The sequence below is a fragment of the Larimichthys crocea genome, chromosome IX (assembly GCF_000972845.2).
Source record: "Larimichthys crocea isolate SSNF chromosome IX, L_crocea_2.0, whole genome shotgun sequence".
Classification (NCBI taxonomy): Eukaryota; Metazoa; Chordata; class Actinopteri; family Sciaenidae; genus Larimichthys; species Larimichthys crocea.
In genome coordinates this window covers 13047658-13060136 of record NC_040019.1, presented here as the reverse complement: position 1 = coordinate 13060136, position 12479 = coordinate 13047658, and the positions used below count along the sequence as shown (strand labels likewise).

At 39.1% G+C, this 12479-nt stretch overlaps 1 protein-coding gene across 3 annotated transcripts in view; it reads right to left on the bottom strand.

The window, feature by feature from the left end:
- Positions 1-12479, bottom strand: part of camk2b2 (calcium/calmodulin-dependent protein kinase (CaM kinase) II beta 2) — a 39425-nt gene that overhangs the window by 25303 nt on the left and 1643 nt on the right. For 2 of the 3 annotated variants that reach the window (XM_019278701.2, XM_027282075.1), the window contains exons 2-6: positions 8720-8814; positions 7539-7598; positions 7082-7136; positions 6383-6448; positions 2031-2103 (exon numbers count right to left, since the gene is read on the bottom strand). In XM_019278701.2, coding sequence (XP_019134246.1) covers positions 2031-2103; positions 6383-6448; positions 7082-7136; positions 7539-7598; positions 8720-8814 — 349 coding nt within the window. Of the gene's footprint in view, positions 1-2030; positions 2104-2870; positions 2944-6382; positions 6449-7081; positions 7137-7538; positions 7599-8719; positions 8815-12479 lie in introns of all 3 variants that reach the window. The other variant, XM_027282074.1, reaches the window with a different exon arrangement.

Sequence of the window (12479 nt, the reverse complement as noted above, 5' to 3'; positions counted from 1 at the left end):
AAAAAAACATTAAAACCATAAAAATAACATTTAGTTTCACTGTTAAATGTTTTTAAACTGAGATTTTGCCCAGAAATAAACGGATCCTTTGAGGTGCAAGTTGACATTTTGCCTGGTTGTTAACAAGGTCGGGTTGTTTTAACTCGTACGAGCTAATGCTGCTCATTTCCCCGCCGTCGTACATCATAAAGAGATCGAGCGGGAAGAGAAACGAACAAACACAGCTTCAGTTTTTTGTCGTGTCCTTCATGAATCTCACACTAACTCACTGGACGTGACGTTCTGAGGAACACAGAGGATCGAGTATGGATCCTGAAGATGTATCAGGTGTCATGTTCTGCCTGTATGTTTTAGCCTCGACTAATGAAGAAACAACAACAACAACATCGCTGTCATCCATGAGGGAAATCATCACACCACGACCTCACAACCTTTCCCATCTGGCCTCCTCTGCGTGGGCAACCTTTAATACACTTCTGTAGGATGAAGTGAGTCCCACTGCAATAATATGAAGTGAGCCAAGGCCAGCGTGTATATTATAAATAATGTTCATACGAACAGATAAAATAAGATTATCATAAAAATAACTAGTTCATGAATACTGTATAACATAGTTGTAATCACATGTATCTTTATCAATCATATTTATAAACAGTTTTAAAACCTGCTTTTGATTATACTTGTGTAAAATGTATATCTTTAAAAGTGTAAACATTGAAACACACATTTATTGTATGTAATAAAGTTATTTAAGCGAGTATATTTAAGCATAGACCCTCAGTAAGTAGGTTTAAAATAGTTTCTAATGTCCTAATAATATATTCTATACATTTATGAATTACCAATTTTGAGATGTCTGTTCAAACAAACTAAAAATTGTTATTCTAATCAGCATATATACATAAATATCTTGTTATTAGTAATTCATTTTGTTTATAAACAATTTAAACTTACGTACTTCACCTATATCACTTAATAAAAGCTTTATTACACACTACAGTGTAAGTTTTATTAATTAAAATTTAATTACAGTGTTAAGTTTTATTAGTTGTTTGTATTTGTAGGTTTTTGTGTATAAATAAAATAAAAACTCTATAAACACTGTAAAAAAAATTAAATCAACATACTCTATTAACTGTTTATACAAATGCTTGATTACACATTTATAACAATTTATATAATATTTATAAATGGGTTAAAATTACTGAAGGTAATGTGATTATAACTATGTTACACAGTGTTAATAATTATTTATTACCAGTAATATATGTACTTTAAAGGAGGAGTTGTAGCTGTAAACAAACATATAAACACTTTAAAATGTCTGTATATCTGTTTATGATTATCATAGTGTGTATAAAGTATTCATTAACCTTTTATATACTGCGTCATAGGGGGTTATAATAACATCCCTTTGTTTAGATTTATTCATCTTTATCTCTTTTAGACATTTTTAAGTCATTTTTTTATTTAAATAAAACACTTTTCTTCGTCCAATCACAGCATCTATGTCTTTTATTAATTCAGTCAAACAGTAGATACTTTTACTTATCTTGGTTTATCTTTATCTAAAGTTTGAAAAACCATTTCATGTCAATGAACTTAAAGACACGGAGCTGAAAAAAAATCAGGTTGAAAGTTCAACTTTAAGGTTCAGAGCGTCTCTTGCACCTGTAACCACGCCCATCAGTGATGTCACGGCGTACTGACAGTACACCTCTATGTCACTTCAACTGCTGGAAGTCAGAAAAAACAAAAACAAGATTCCCAGCTGCTGGGAAGTTAAAACATCACTCTGACAAACATTCAGAAGCGTGCACGGACGTTAGAAGGCAGACGCTCATGCACGTATGCATGTAGACATGCACCGACATGCATGAGTTTGAATAAATGTCTTACTGCACTTACCAGCCTTCAGTAGGTGGTACAACAGTCAGACGCAGACAAACACAACTTTAAATCCCTCCCAACACACACACACACACACACACACACACACACACACACACCCACCCCTGCAGGTGACTCACCTTGAGGTCTCTGTGTACCACCCCCATCTGATGGCAGTGGAGCACGGCCTCCAGGATCTGCTGGATGCAATGACTGCACGCAAACAGCAGGGGGAGCAGGTTAGTCTGAGCACATTCAGCCCCCAACTGTCACATCCATGCAGAGGCAGCAACGTCTCAATACAAGGCCACACACACACACACACACACACACACACACACACACACACACTCAGGGAGTGATGTCTCACTGCACGCTCACGCCACATTCGCACAGAAAAAAAGTGTGAAGAGTGAACCTGTCTGTGAACTACGGAGGGAAGAAGGTGTGCAGCTCGCTATTTTCTGTTTTGAAGAAAGGGCCAAACATTAGTGGAGTCAGTGTGGGAGTGAGCTGCAGCTCCGTGTGGGAGGCGCCGCGTCTAACCTGCACATTCTCCTGTGTGATTTATTCAGAAACGGCAGCAACACAGAAACATTTTAGCAGGTTTCCAAGTGTCTGAAGTAGACACAGCTCTGCTGTTACTCCACTGAACTCTACTCTCTTTCATGCTTACTCACTCACTCACTCTCACTCAGTCTCTCTCTCTCTTCCAGAGTATGATGCTCGGTCTATTAGGACCCACAGGAAATCACAATTCTTAGTTCAGACCGGCTAAAATAGTGCAACAAGAGTCCCAAAAAGCAAAACCTGAAGACAGGCAGACACGCAACAAAGAGACAGACAGACAGACAGACAGCAGGCACAGGCAAGTCGCTTTAAGTCACAGGCAGAAAGTAAAATAAAAACACAAGCAACCCCTGTACAGAGGGTTCAGGGCAATGCAACACAATGAGACACACACACACACACACACACACCTTGAGGTCTCTGTGCACTATGTCATGTTGGTGGGTGTAAGACACACTGTCTAGAATCTGATGGATACAGTGACTGTGGAGACAAAACGACAGGGTGAGGAGCAGATAAAGGAGGGAACACGGGCAGGAAACGAGGATTAAAGACGGTAATACAGAAGAAGAACAGGGAGAAAAGGAACATCTGACAGGAGGAAGAGAAAACATCGTACAGTCGCTCCACCAGAATTAGAACAATATAAATATATTTCCATGACAGTTTTCACTTTTCCAGGTTTTGAGATATCTGTCTCTGAGATTTTCCTCAATACAATGTAGCAGATATATTAGATCAGATTAGAAGGACGAAATTAAAAGAAGAGCTATGATATATAAAATTATATCATCTGCATAGAAATGTATATACAATGTGAAATAGGAGAGATGCTCTTCTTACTTGCTGCTGTAATTATCGTAGCTTATTTACTATTATTATTAACACTATTAGTGCCTTTGAGATGTGTTTTTACTTAATTATTTACTAGTTTAATCAAATTTCTCTTGATGTCACGACCATGACCAAGGCCCCCGGGAAGAGCGCCGGGCTTTGAAACCAATTTGACGTAGTGGTCAAACTATGTCCACCACATGATGCATCTTATCCCTGAAACACTGTGACACAGCACGATGTGATGTGTGCTTCTATCAGCATGCAGGAGCCATTTGTTACATTATCTGTATTTAAATGTCAGTAAACCTGACGGGTTGCGACTGAAATGGGAAATTTATGGACGAATGACATCGGTAAACTAAACATCAGCATATGCAGCGATGTTGACAGGTATTTTACAATGTGATCGAGCGTTGAGCGTCAATAAAATATTCAAATTACTTGTATTTTTGGTGTTGACTAGCGCACACATCCCTGGTCCAACCGATCATTTTAGATACATTTCAGTCCTAACACAAGGGATCTTCTGGGGACCATGAATGTCTGTAAGATTCATGCTAATCCAGCTGATATATGTAATAGATGTTGAGATATTTCAGTTGTGGACCAATGCCGTGAGTCCCACAACTAGAATGACATATATAAGAGGCAGATATCTCAATAGCTGAACACATGAAACCGAATCTCTCCACATGGCTGAATATGACTCGTGGTTGAGTGAGAAAATATGTTTCTTGGTATTTGGGTGAACCTGCCCTTTAACAGGGTGGAGGAAGAACGGAGGGATGGAGCGATTCTGTGTGCAGATGGAGTACAGAGAGGAAACTGTCAGTGAGATACTGTTGGACAGTAATCAAGCCATGCTAATCACACACCCACACACAAACACATAAGAGTCACACACACACACACACACACGCACACATACACACATATAATTTATGCAAAACCAACAAGGGAGAATGAAAGCAGATGAGAGGGTAGGAAAGGAAATAATAGGGAAACTAAAGCTGAAGAACACAGCGGAGAAAAACACGAACACTCCACAGACTGAGATGATTATCGAGGCTCTTATGTGCCACCATTACGGCTGAATATGTGCCCTACATTCAAACTGGAAATAAGGTATGAAACAGTCCTGATGGCACTTATTTAGCTCAACATCAGTTTTGTTTCATTTTTAATCACAAATCTGCTTTAATGCACTAAAATCATGCCTCATTCATTTTCATTTTCAGCATTTAATTGATTACAGGCAAGTTCATTAAAGTGTCAGTCCTGAAAATCACCCATGTTGGTGGAGCAGTATATGTATTATCATAATAAAGCCGTTACTAAATACTAAATCTAATCAGGTTTTGAGTATGAAGTGAATTTACAGCGTAAAGTAACAAATATAAGATGTATGCATACAAAATTAACTCTTCAGTGACCTTGAAAATATTCTATATTTTGTTTTGTTGGGATTTAAAACAAGCTTATGTACAAGTATAGTGTAGATCTATAGACCACATTAAGAGACGAGCTATAGTATACAAAATGGTATCATCTGCATAAAAATGTATATACAATGTGAAACGGGAGAGATGCACCTTACGAATACTTTCCTTCCTTACTTATTTTACTCCTTATTACTATTATTATTAATACTTATTTATTTCCATTAAGATTACTTTTTCCTTACTTATTTACTTGTTTACTCACATTTCTTCCATAATAATTCAACATTCTTACTTATTACGTTTTGCTGTTCTTGTTACTATCCTCCTACCATCCTTTAACTAAACTAATTCAAAAATAAATCTGAGGATGAGTGTCACATACACGTTTACTTCTAATGCAGTGCTTTTACTGCTTTCAGGTTAAGTTTTATAATATCTAAATAAAAACAGAAATTTGACTGTTGACTGTCTGTGCGCATTTTATATATTACTTACAGTAATTATTGTAATAATAGTACAATAAAGTAAAGCACATTCATTTCTTGCATGCTGACTGCAAGAGCAGCATACTGTGAAGATTACACTACATACTATACAGTACTACATACAGTATGTGCTATTCACAGCATAGAAATGCACTGACTAATCTGCAATATGCTATCATTTTCTGTACCTGCATAAATTTGCATATTTCCTGTGAATTTGCAAAGCTTGAACCTTGCCAGAACAAACTGAAAGCCGTAGAAGAGAGGAAGGATTTAAAAATAAATACACTACATACTAAATATGGCATATTGTCAAATATGATAATCTTAAGGAGTAACACTTTTACCACTAATACTAGTGCTCATACCAACAGCTAATATATCAAAACATCATGTTTTCATGAAGAATTATGTACTGGACTTTAGCTTGTAGTAAATTATGATGGATAAAAAGGATTTATTGGAGAATACGAGCTTGTTTAACTTTAAAGGTATTTTATGATTTTGCATTTAACAATCACGGCACGTCTTAAAATCTGATTCATCTGCTGGTAAACAACCTCAGCTCTGGTTTCTTTATGTCGAAGAAATCAGAGTCAGCACACGGCGTAAAAAGCTGATTTATAGCTGTGAACATGACAACAAGTGGGGTGATAAAAACAGCAGGGACGGGACCTGGAGTGAGAGATAAAGATATTTAAGCAGGATCAAAAACTGCATCTCTCATTCTACCTCCTTTTAATGCTTCTTTTCTTCTCTCTCTCGCCTCCACAAACCGCCTCCACAGTCAAATTGATTTAAGTCTCCCTCCTGAGGGGGTTACAGCGTGGGCATGTGGGCATTTTTTGCATGTGTATGTTTCCATCTGTCTGTAATATTCTGACACTGGGGGGGAAAACTCCTCGACCTTGACTGCAATTCAGTTTCACAGATAAACCATGTCGAGGTGTTATCCATCAGAGCAGGAGGCCGTAACGCTAAAAAATAAAAAATAAAATAAGAAAACAATGTGTCAAAATTGTCTAATGAGAGGAGCTGAAACTCTGGGCTGCTGGAGGACTGCAGAGGCTGGAGGACTGACACATGAGGGGGGATGAAGAAGAGAAGAGAGAGAGAGAGGAAGGAGAACATATACGAGGAACGTCTCGGGGTGTTTACCTGGCATCTGCTTCACTGTAGTACTCTCGAGCCACAATATCCTCAAACAGCTCCCCTCCTGTCACCCTGAGGAACGTAAAGACCAAGGTTAAAACGCCAAATGATATATACTCATTCAGTGAGGCGGCACGCACACACACACACACACACACACACACACACACACACACACAGGAGGGGGATGTCCTCATTAGGGGGAAACCCCGGCTGCAGGATTCACTCCGACTGGGTTGCCATGGAGACTGGCTCCAGTGCGGGGGAGTGTAGCTGTATCTGTGTTTGTGCGCGCTAAAGTGGAAGCCGCAAAGGATGGAGGAGGTGGGGAGGAGGAGGAGGAGGAGGAGGAGAGGAGAGGAGGGGAGGACTGTTATGTAATGGGGGGAACTGCCTTGGAAAAGAGGAGAAGGGATGAGGAGAACGAGGAGGAGAAGAAGGGAAGGAATGAAGAGAATGCGGATATGAGGAAAGGGAGAGAGTAAAGGAGACACACGGAGGGAGGACTGAAGGAAAGGAGAGGAGGAGAATGAAGCACCAAGGGGGGGGAAGAGGGAGGAGGAGGAGGAGGAGGAGGGAGAGCAGCACAGTACGGCAGAGAAAGAGAAGAAGAAGAGGAGAAGAGGAAGAAAGAAAGAAAGGAAGGAAGGAAGGAAGGAAGGAAGGAAGGAAGGAAGAAAGAAAGAAAGGAAGGAAGGAACTCACAGGTCAAACAGGAGATAGTGGAAGCCCTCCTCTGAGATACTGTCATGGAGACGAACTGCAGGAAGAGGAAGAGGAAGAGGAAGAGGAAGAGGAAGAGGAAGAGGGAGGCGTCAAAATAATCTGTAATCATCTTTTTAAAACACGTGTTCACATTTTTATATCTTTAATTTATTAAATCTTAAAGGATGAAGCTCCATCGCCCACCCCGTTATAATCAATCAATCAATCAATCAAATCAAATATACAGTGACTATATAAAAGAAAAATATAGAAATATAATTCAAGTAAAAGTCAGATTCAAAAAGAAAAGTCTTAATGTAAACAAACATTTGCATTATTAATTTGTCTTAATTCATTATTTCAGTTATTAAAATAATGATCAATTTAACCGATCGATTCATTCAGTGACTAAAGTTATGTTGAACACAAACAGCTGATCTGACAGATTTAAACTCACCGATGTTCGGGTGTTTGAGTAATCTGCAGATCCGAGCTTCTCTCTCCAGCTTCTGATGATCTACAAGAAAACCAAAGTACAACGTTACAACAACGTCTCATCTACATTTCACTACATTTACAACAACAATAACAACAACAACAACGTCTCAAACATCGTGAGAGAAGACGAAGGTCGGGTCAATTTCAAGAAGAGACATGTTGCTGTTATTAAAAATGAAAAACTTCTTTCAAGTTTAGATTTTTATCAGAACGAGAAGCTCAATGAGACACAGACAGACGAGTTTACTACATCTGTCCATTTAACTTCCCATTTAAGATAGAGGACAGGAAACAAGGAGACAGGAGAGGAAACACAGAGGAGAGGAAACAAGGAGACAGGAGAGGAAATGAGAGGAGAGAAAACAAGGAGGAAACAAGAGGAGAGGAAACAAGAGGAGAGGAAACAAGGAGACAGGAGAGGAAACGAGAGGAGAGGGAAGGAGGAAACAAGAGAGGAAACAAGGAGGAAACAAGAGGAGAGAAAACAAGAGGAGAGGAAACAAGGAGGAAACAAGAGGAGAGGAAACAAGAGGAGAGAAAACAAGAGGAGAGGAAACAAGGAGGAAACAAGAGGAGAGAAAACAAGAGGAGAGAAAACAAGGAGGAAACAAGAGAAGAGGAAACAAGGAGACAGGAGAGGAAACGAGAGGAGAGGGAAGGAGGAAACGAGAGGAGAGGAAACAAGGAGGAAACAAGAGGAGAGGAAACAAGGAGGAAGAAGGGATGGACAGAAAATGAAAGATCCAAACATCTGAATATGATCAAATATAACAAGAGACAAAACTCTGAATAAGAGAGGAGCTGATCTCTGCTGTAATTACTCCATCGTTTCTATTTTTGGACGATTTCTGAGGCGTTTTTTCAGCAGGAAGAGACTGAGGGGACGTCACAGCTGGACGTCACAGCTGGACGTCACAGCTGGACGACACCGTGCGATGTGTATGACAGCAGAAATAACCTTTAAAGAGGAACAAACTGATGGTTTCTCTGTCCGTCGTTACATTCTGTGGATGTGAAACCGTCCTGCCGGTCTCAGAGGAGCAGACGTGGAGGCTTCACACACTCGTTAAATATGCTAATGAGCTCTCAGATCTGGGACACACACACACACACACACACGATGTTTCCTTCCCCTCTCACCTCTGGCCGACAGCTTTTTGGTGTTGATGATTTTGGCGGCGTACTCTTGGCCCGTGCAGAGTTTGACACAGCGCCGCACCACTGAAAAGGCCCCCCTGGGAAACAAAGACAGGAGACGGGTTAGACGCCGTAGAAAGCTTGGTCAGCATCAAACGGGGAGTCTCAGCTATCACTGTGACCTCCTCTCTGCTTTCAGCCTGATCTGAATGCCTGATGTGAATCTGAGGTTCAGAAGAAAGCAGACAGGCACATAAACCCACATATAATACAGTAAAACAAAAAAATAAAACATTTTATAATCTACAGAACTTTTCATGAGCCACAAGTCTGTACTCCATGACTTAACTTTACTTAAATCACCATCGTACCAGCTCATTATTATATTAAATTACACTTTTACAGTATCATGTGTCCCAGATTATTATTAATTCATGCATTTCTTCTGATTACAATGTTAGAAATCCTGGAGTTTGATCATTTAAATCAGAAACTGGCAAGAAATTACTGCTGGGTTTAACATTTGCTACTGTAGTTAGATACTCTGGTTATCTACTGTACTTAACTACTACAGCTAGCTATTACAATTAGCTACTGTAGTTTTTAACTATTGTAGTTTGAACTACAATTAGCTACTACAGTTAGCTATTGTGGTTATCTACAGTAGTAGTAATAGCTAATACAGTTAGCTATTACAGTTAGCTACTGTAGTTTTTATCTATTGTAGTTTGAACTACAATTAGCTACTACAGTTAGCTATTGTGGTTATCTACAGTAGTAGTAATAGCTACTACAGTTAGCTATTACAATTAGCTATTGTAGTTTTTATCTATTGTAGTTTGAACTATAATTAGCTACTACAGTTAGCCATTGTGGTTATCTACAGTAGTAGTAATAGCTAATACAATTAGCTACTACAGTTAGCTACTTTGGTTAGCTACTGTAGTTTGTACTACAGTTAGCTACTGTAGTTGGCTACAATAGTTAGTTATTGTAGTTACTGTAGTTGGCTATTAGGTACCGTAGTTAAACTATAACTACCGCAGTACTGCAGTAACTAAACTTAGGTAACTACTACAGTTAGCCATTACAGTTAGATACTGTAGTTTTTATCTATTGTAGTTTGAACTACAGTTATCTACTGTGGTTATCTACAGTAGCTGTAGCTAATACAGTTAGCTACTTTGGTTAGCAACAATGAGTTAGCTACTACAGTTAGCTACTGTAGTTGGCTACAATAGTTAGTTATTGTAGTTACTGTAGTTGACTATTAGGTACCGTAGTTAAACTACAACTACCGCAGTACTGCAGTAACTAAACTATATAGCATAACTGTATAGCAGTTAGGTACTGTAGTTAAAACTAAACTTAACTACTGTAGTTAGCTAAGTAAAGTTAAATCAACCACAACTTTACTTAGCTAACTACAGTATACTTTAGTTAGCTAACTAAAGATATTGACTGTACACCTAACTCAGCTACTATTGTGGAGTTTACGTGACGTTTAATTAACGCAGTAACGTTGTTGTAGATCGTAACGTGTACCGTGACATCAAAGGACGTTGCCTCTAGAGTCGACGTTACTTTGCAGGTGGTCACTGTTATTAATGTTATTAATGTTATCAATGTTATCAATGTTATTAACGTTATTAATGTTATTATTGTTATTAATGTTATTAACGTTATTAATGTTATTAATGTTATTCAGCCTTTAAAACAGATGCTGCATATTTCTGTTCACTTTCCAGGCAGGAAATTATTACTTTCATTCTAATGTGCCTCTGTTGACCTGAACTTTGTATTAAAAGAACAAACTGCAGCATCCAGTAATTATGAGGTACTTGACATTTTCTCCTTCTTTAAAGACTGAATATTGTTAATAGCAACAACCACTTATATAAAGTAACCTCCACAACATGACACCTGATTCATTGACATTCAATGTGAAACAGGCTTGTTTTCTCCATAAATTCCAATAAGTTCAGCTATGTGAGGCATCAAAAATAAAAAGAATTCAGGTTTTCAAGGATACGTACTGTGAATGTGTGTGTGTGCTGGAGTTTTTAGGGCCACATTTGCTCATCAAATCCAATAGAGACAAACGGAAATAACCACCTCTGTCATTTCTCAGAGCTAATTTTATCTCACCTCGGTATTGTTACGCAATGAAACACTCACACTCCCCTCCGAGCCCCCCAAGCCTCTCTCACAAGCACTCCAACAACAACATTATGAGGAGACAGGGTGAGTAAGCATGGCACTTGCTGACACTCGGCTGGAAAAGACAGCGGAGCTTCGACATGACAGGTTATCTGCAGGCCGGGTGGGAGTCAGGAGGAGGGAGGCCGAAAAACCTGGAGTGTAACAAGACTAATCTTTTATATTCTACCTCTTGTATTAACTCGCATCTCATCTCAACTTAGCAAAATCTGTCTGCTGATGAAGGCTGTGAGGTGAAAGCACAAGAAAAAGCTAAACTGAAACTTGAATATTAGCATATATTTAATATTTTCAATGACACTCGTTCAACATATCCCGGCTTGGACTACAGGGGTTCCCCAGGGCTCGATGCTGGGGCCCCTTCTCTTCTATCCCCGTCTACAACTGGACCTTGATTCCTTGCGAGTAGAACTCATTGCTGCACTAACATGTCCTTGTCGCACTGCACCCTGATTGTTTCCATTTTTCGTAAATCGCTAAATGACTTAAATTAAAAATGCATTGAATAATTCAACGTCAGTCTTTGAGTTTCAGGTTTTAGGTCCATCTTTAAGTCATTTAGGACTTTTTGTTGCTTAGATTTATTCAAACGTACATGAACTAATATCTAAGCCACTTGGTCTCAGCTTAAAGAACACTGCTATATTATTTTTGAGCTGATATCAAACATGTTCACAAACCGTTCCAGTAAAGCAACACAAGAATTAATCTGAAGTTGCGTTTGTGTCCACCTGTGTCTCCTTTAGCTGTTTTTTTGTCTCCATCACGTCCTGAGGGAAATATCTTTCTCTTTAGCGGCTAATTGCTCCACTATGTTCACCAGCTGGTCTCTAACTGTGTGTTTATAAATGAAATATTGACTCTTTTATCTCTGTTTTTGGTCTCCACCAACTCCTGAGGGAAATATCTTTCTCTTTAGCTGCTAAATGCTGCACTATGTTTGCCAGCTAGTCTCTTAACCACGTTTGCCTGCTGTTTGCTGCTGAGCAGGTTGTGTACACAGGGTTTATAGGAGATTTTTCTGTGGAAACTGCTGCCTGCTGGAGCTGAAGATGAACCTATGAGAAAACAACGAGCTGAAACTCAATATAAAGATGAAGGGAGCTGCAGATTCAGCTGATAACTCGGCAGGTTCATCATTACCAAAGATTTGTAATGACATTGTTACATCTAGTGCTGTAGTTTCAGATTGCAATGCCCTCTCCTTCCAAGCCAAGTGGCAACCTACGTGGCTGTGAAGTGCCAAAAACTGCAGTTCCTCTAACATCCACTTGAGGCTGGCTCCAGCAGTGAGTCAGTCTCCATAAGTCCCCATGTCCAAATGTCCAACTTCACAGCAGAAATAAACATGTTTACAGCCTGGTACAAAAAACAGTTTTGGTCTCTGTAGCTAATTTCCCCGTTCATGACAACTGTACTGAGGGTGAATTTATATACAACTCACCTGTTCACATTATATTAAGACTTAAAGTTATGCAGGATTAAGAGCGTGCAAGCTTTGACTGACAGGTGGGTGTGGTTACAGGTGGCTTGTTTGAGCAAC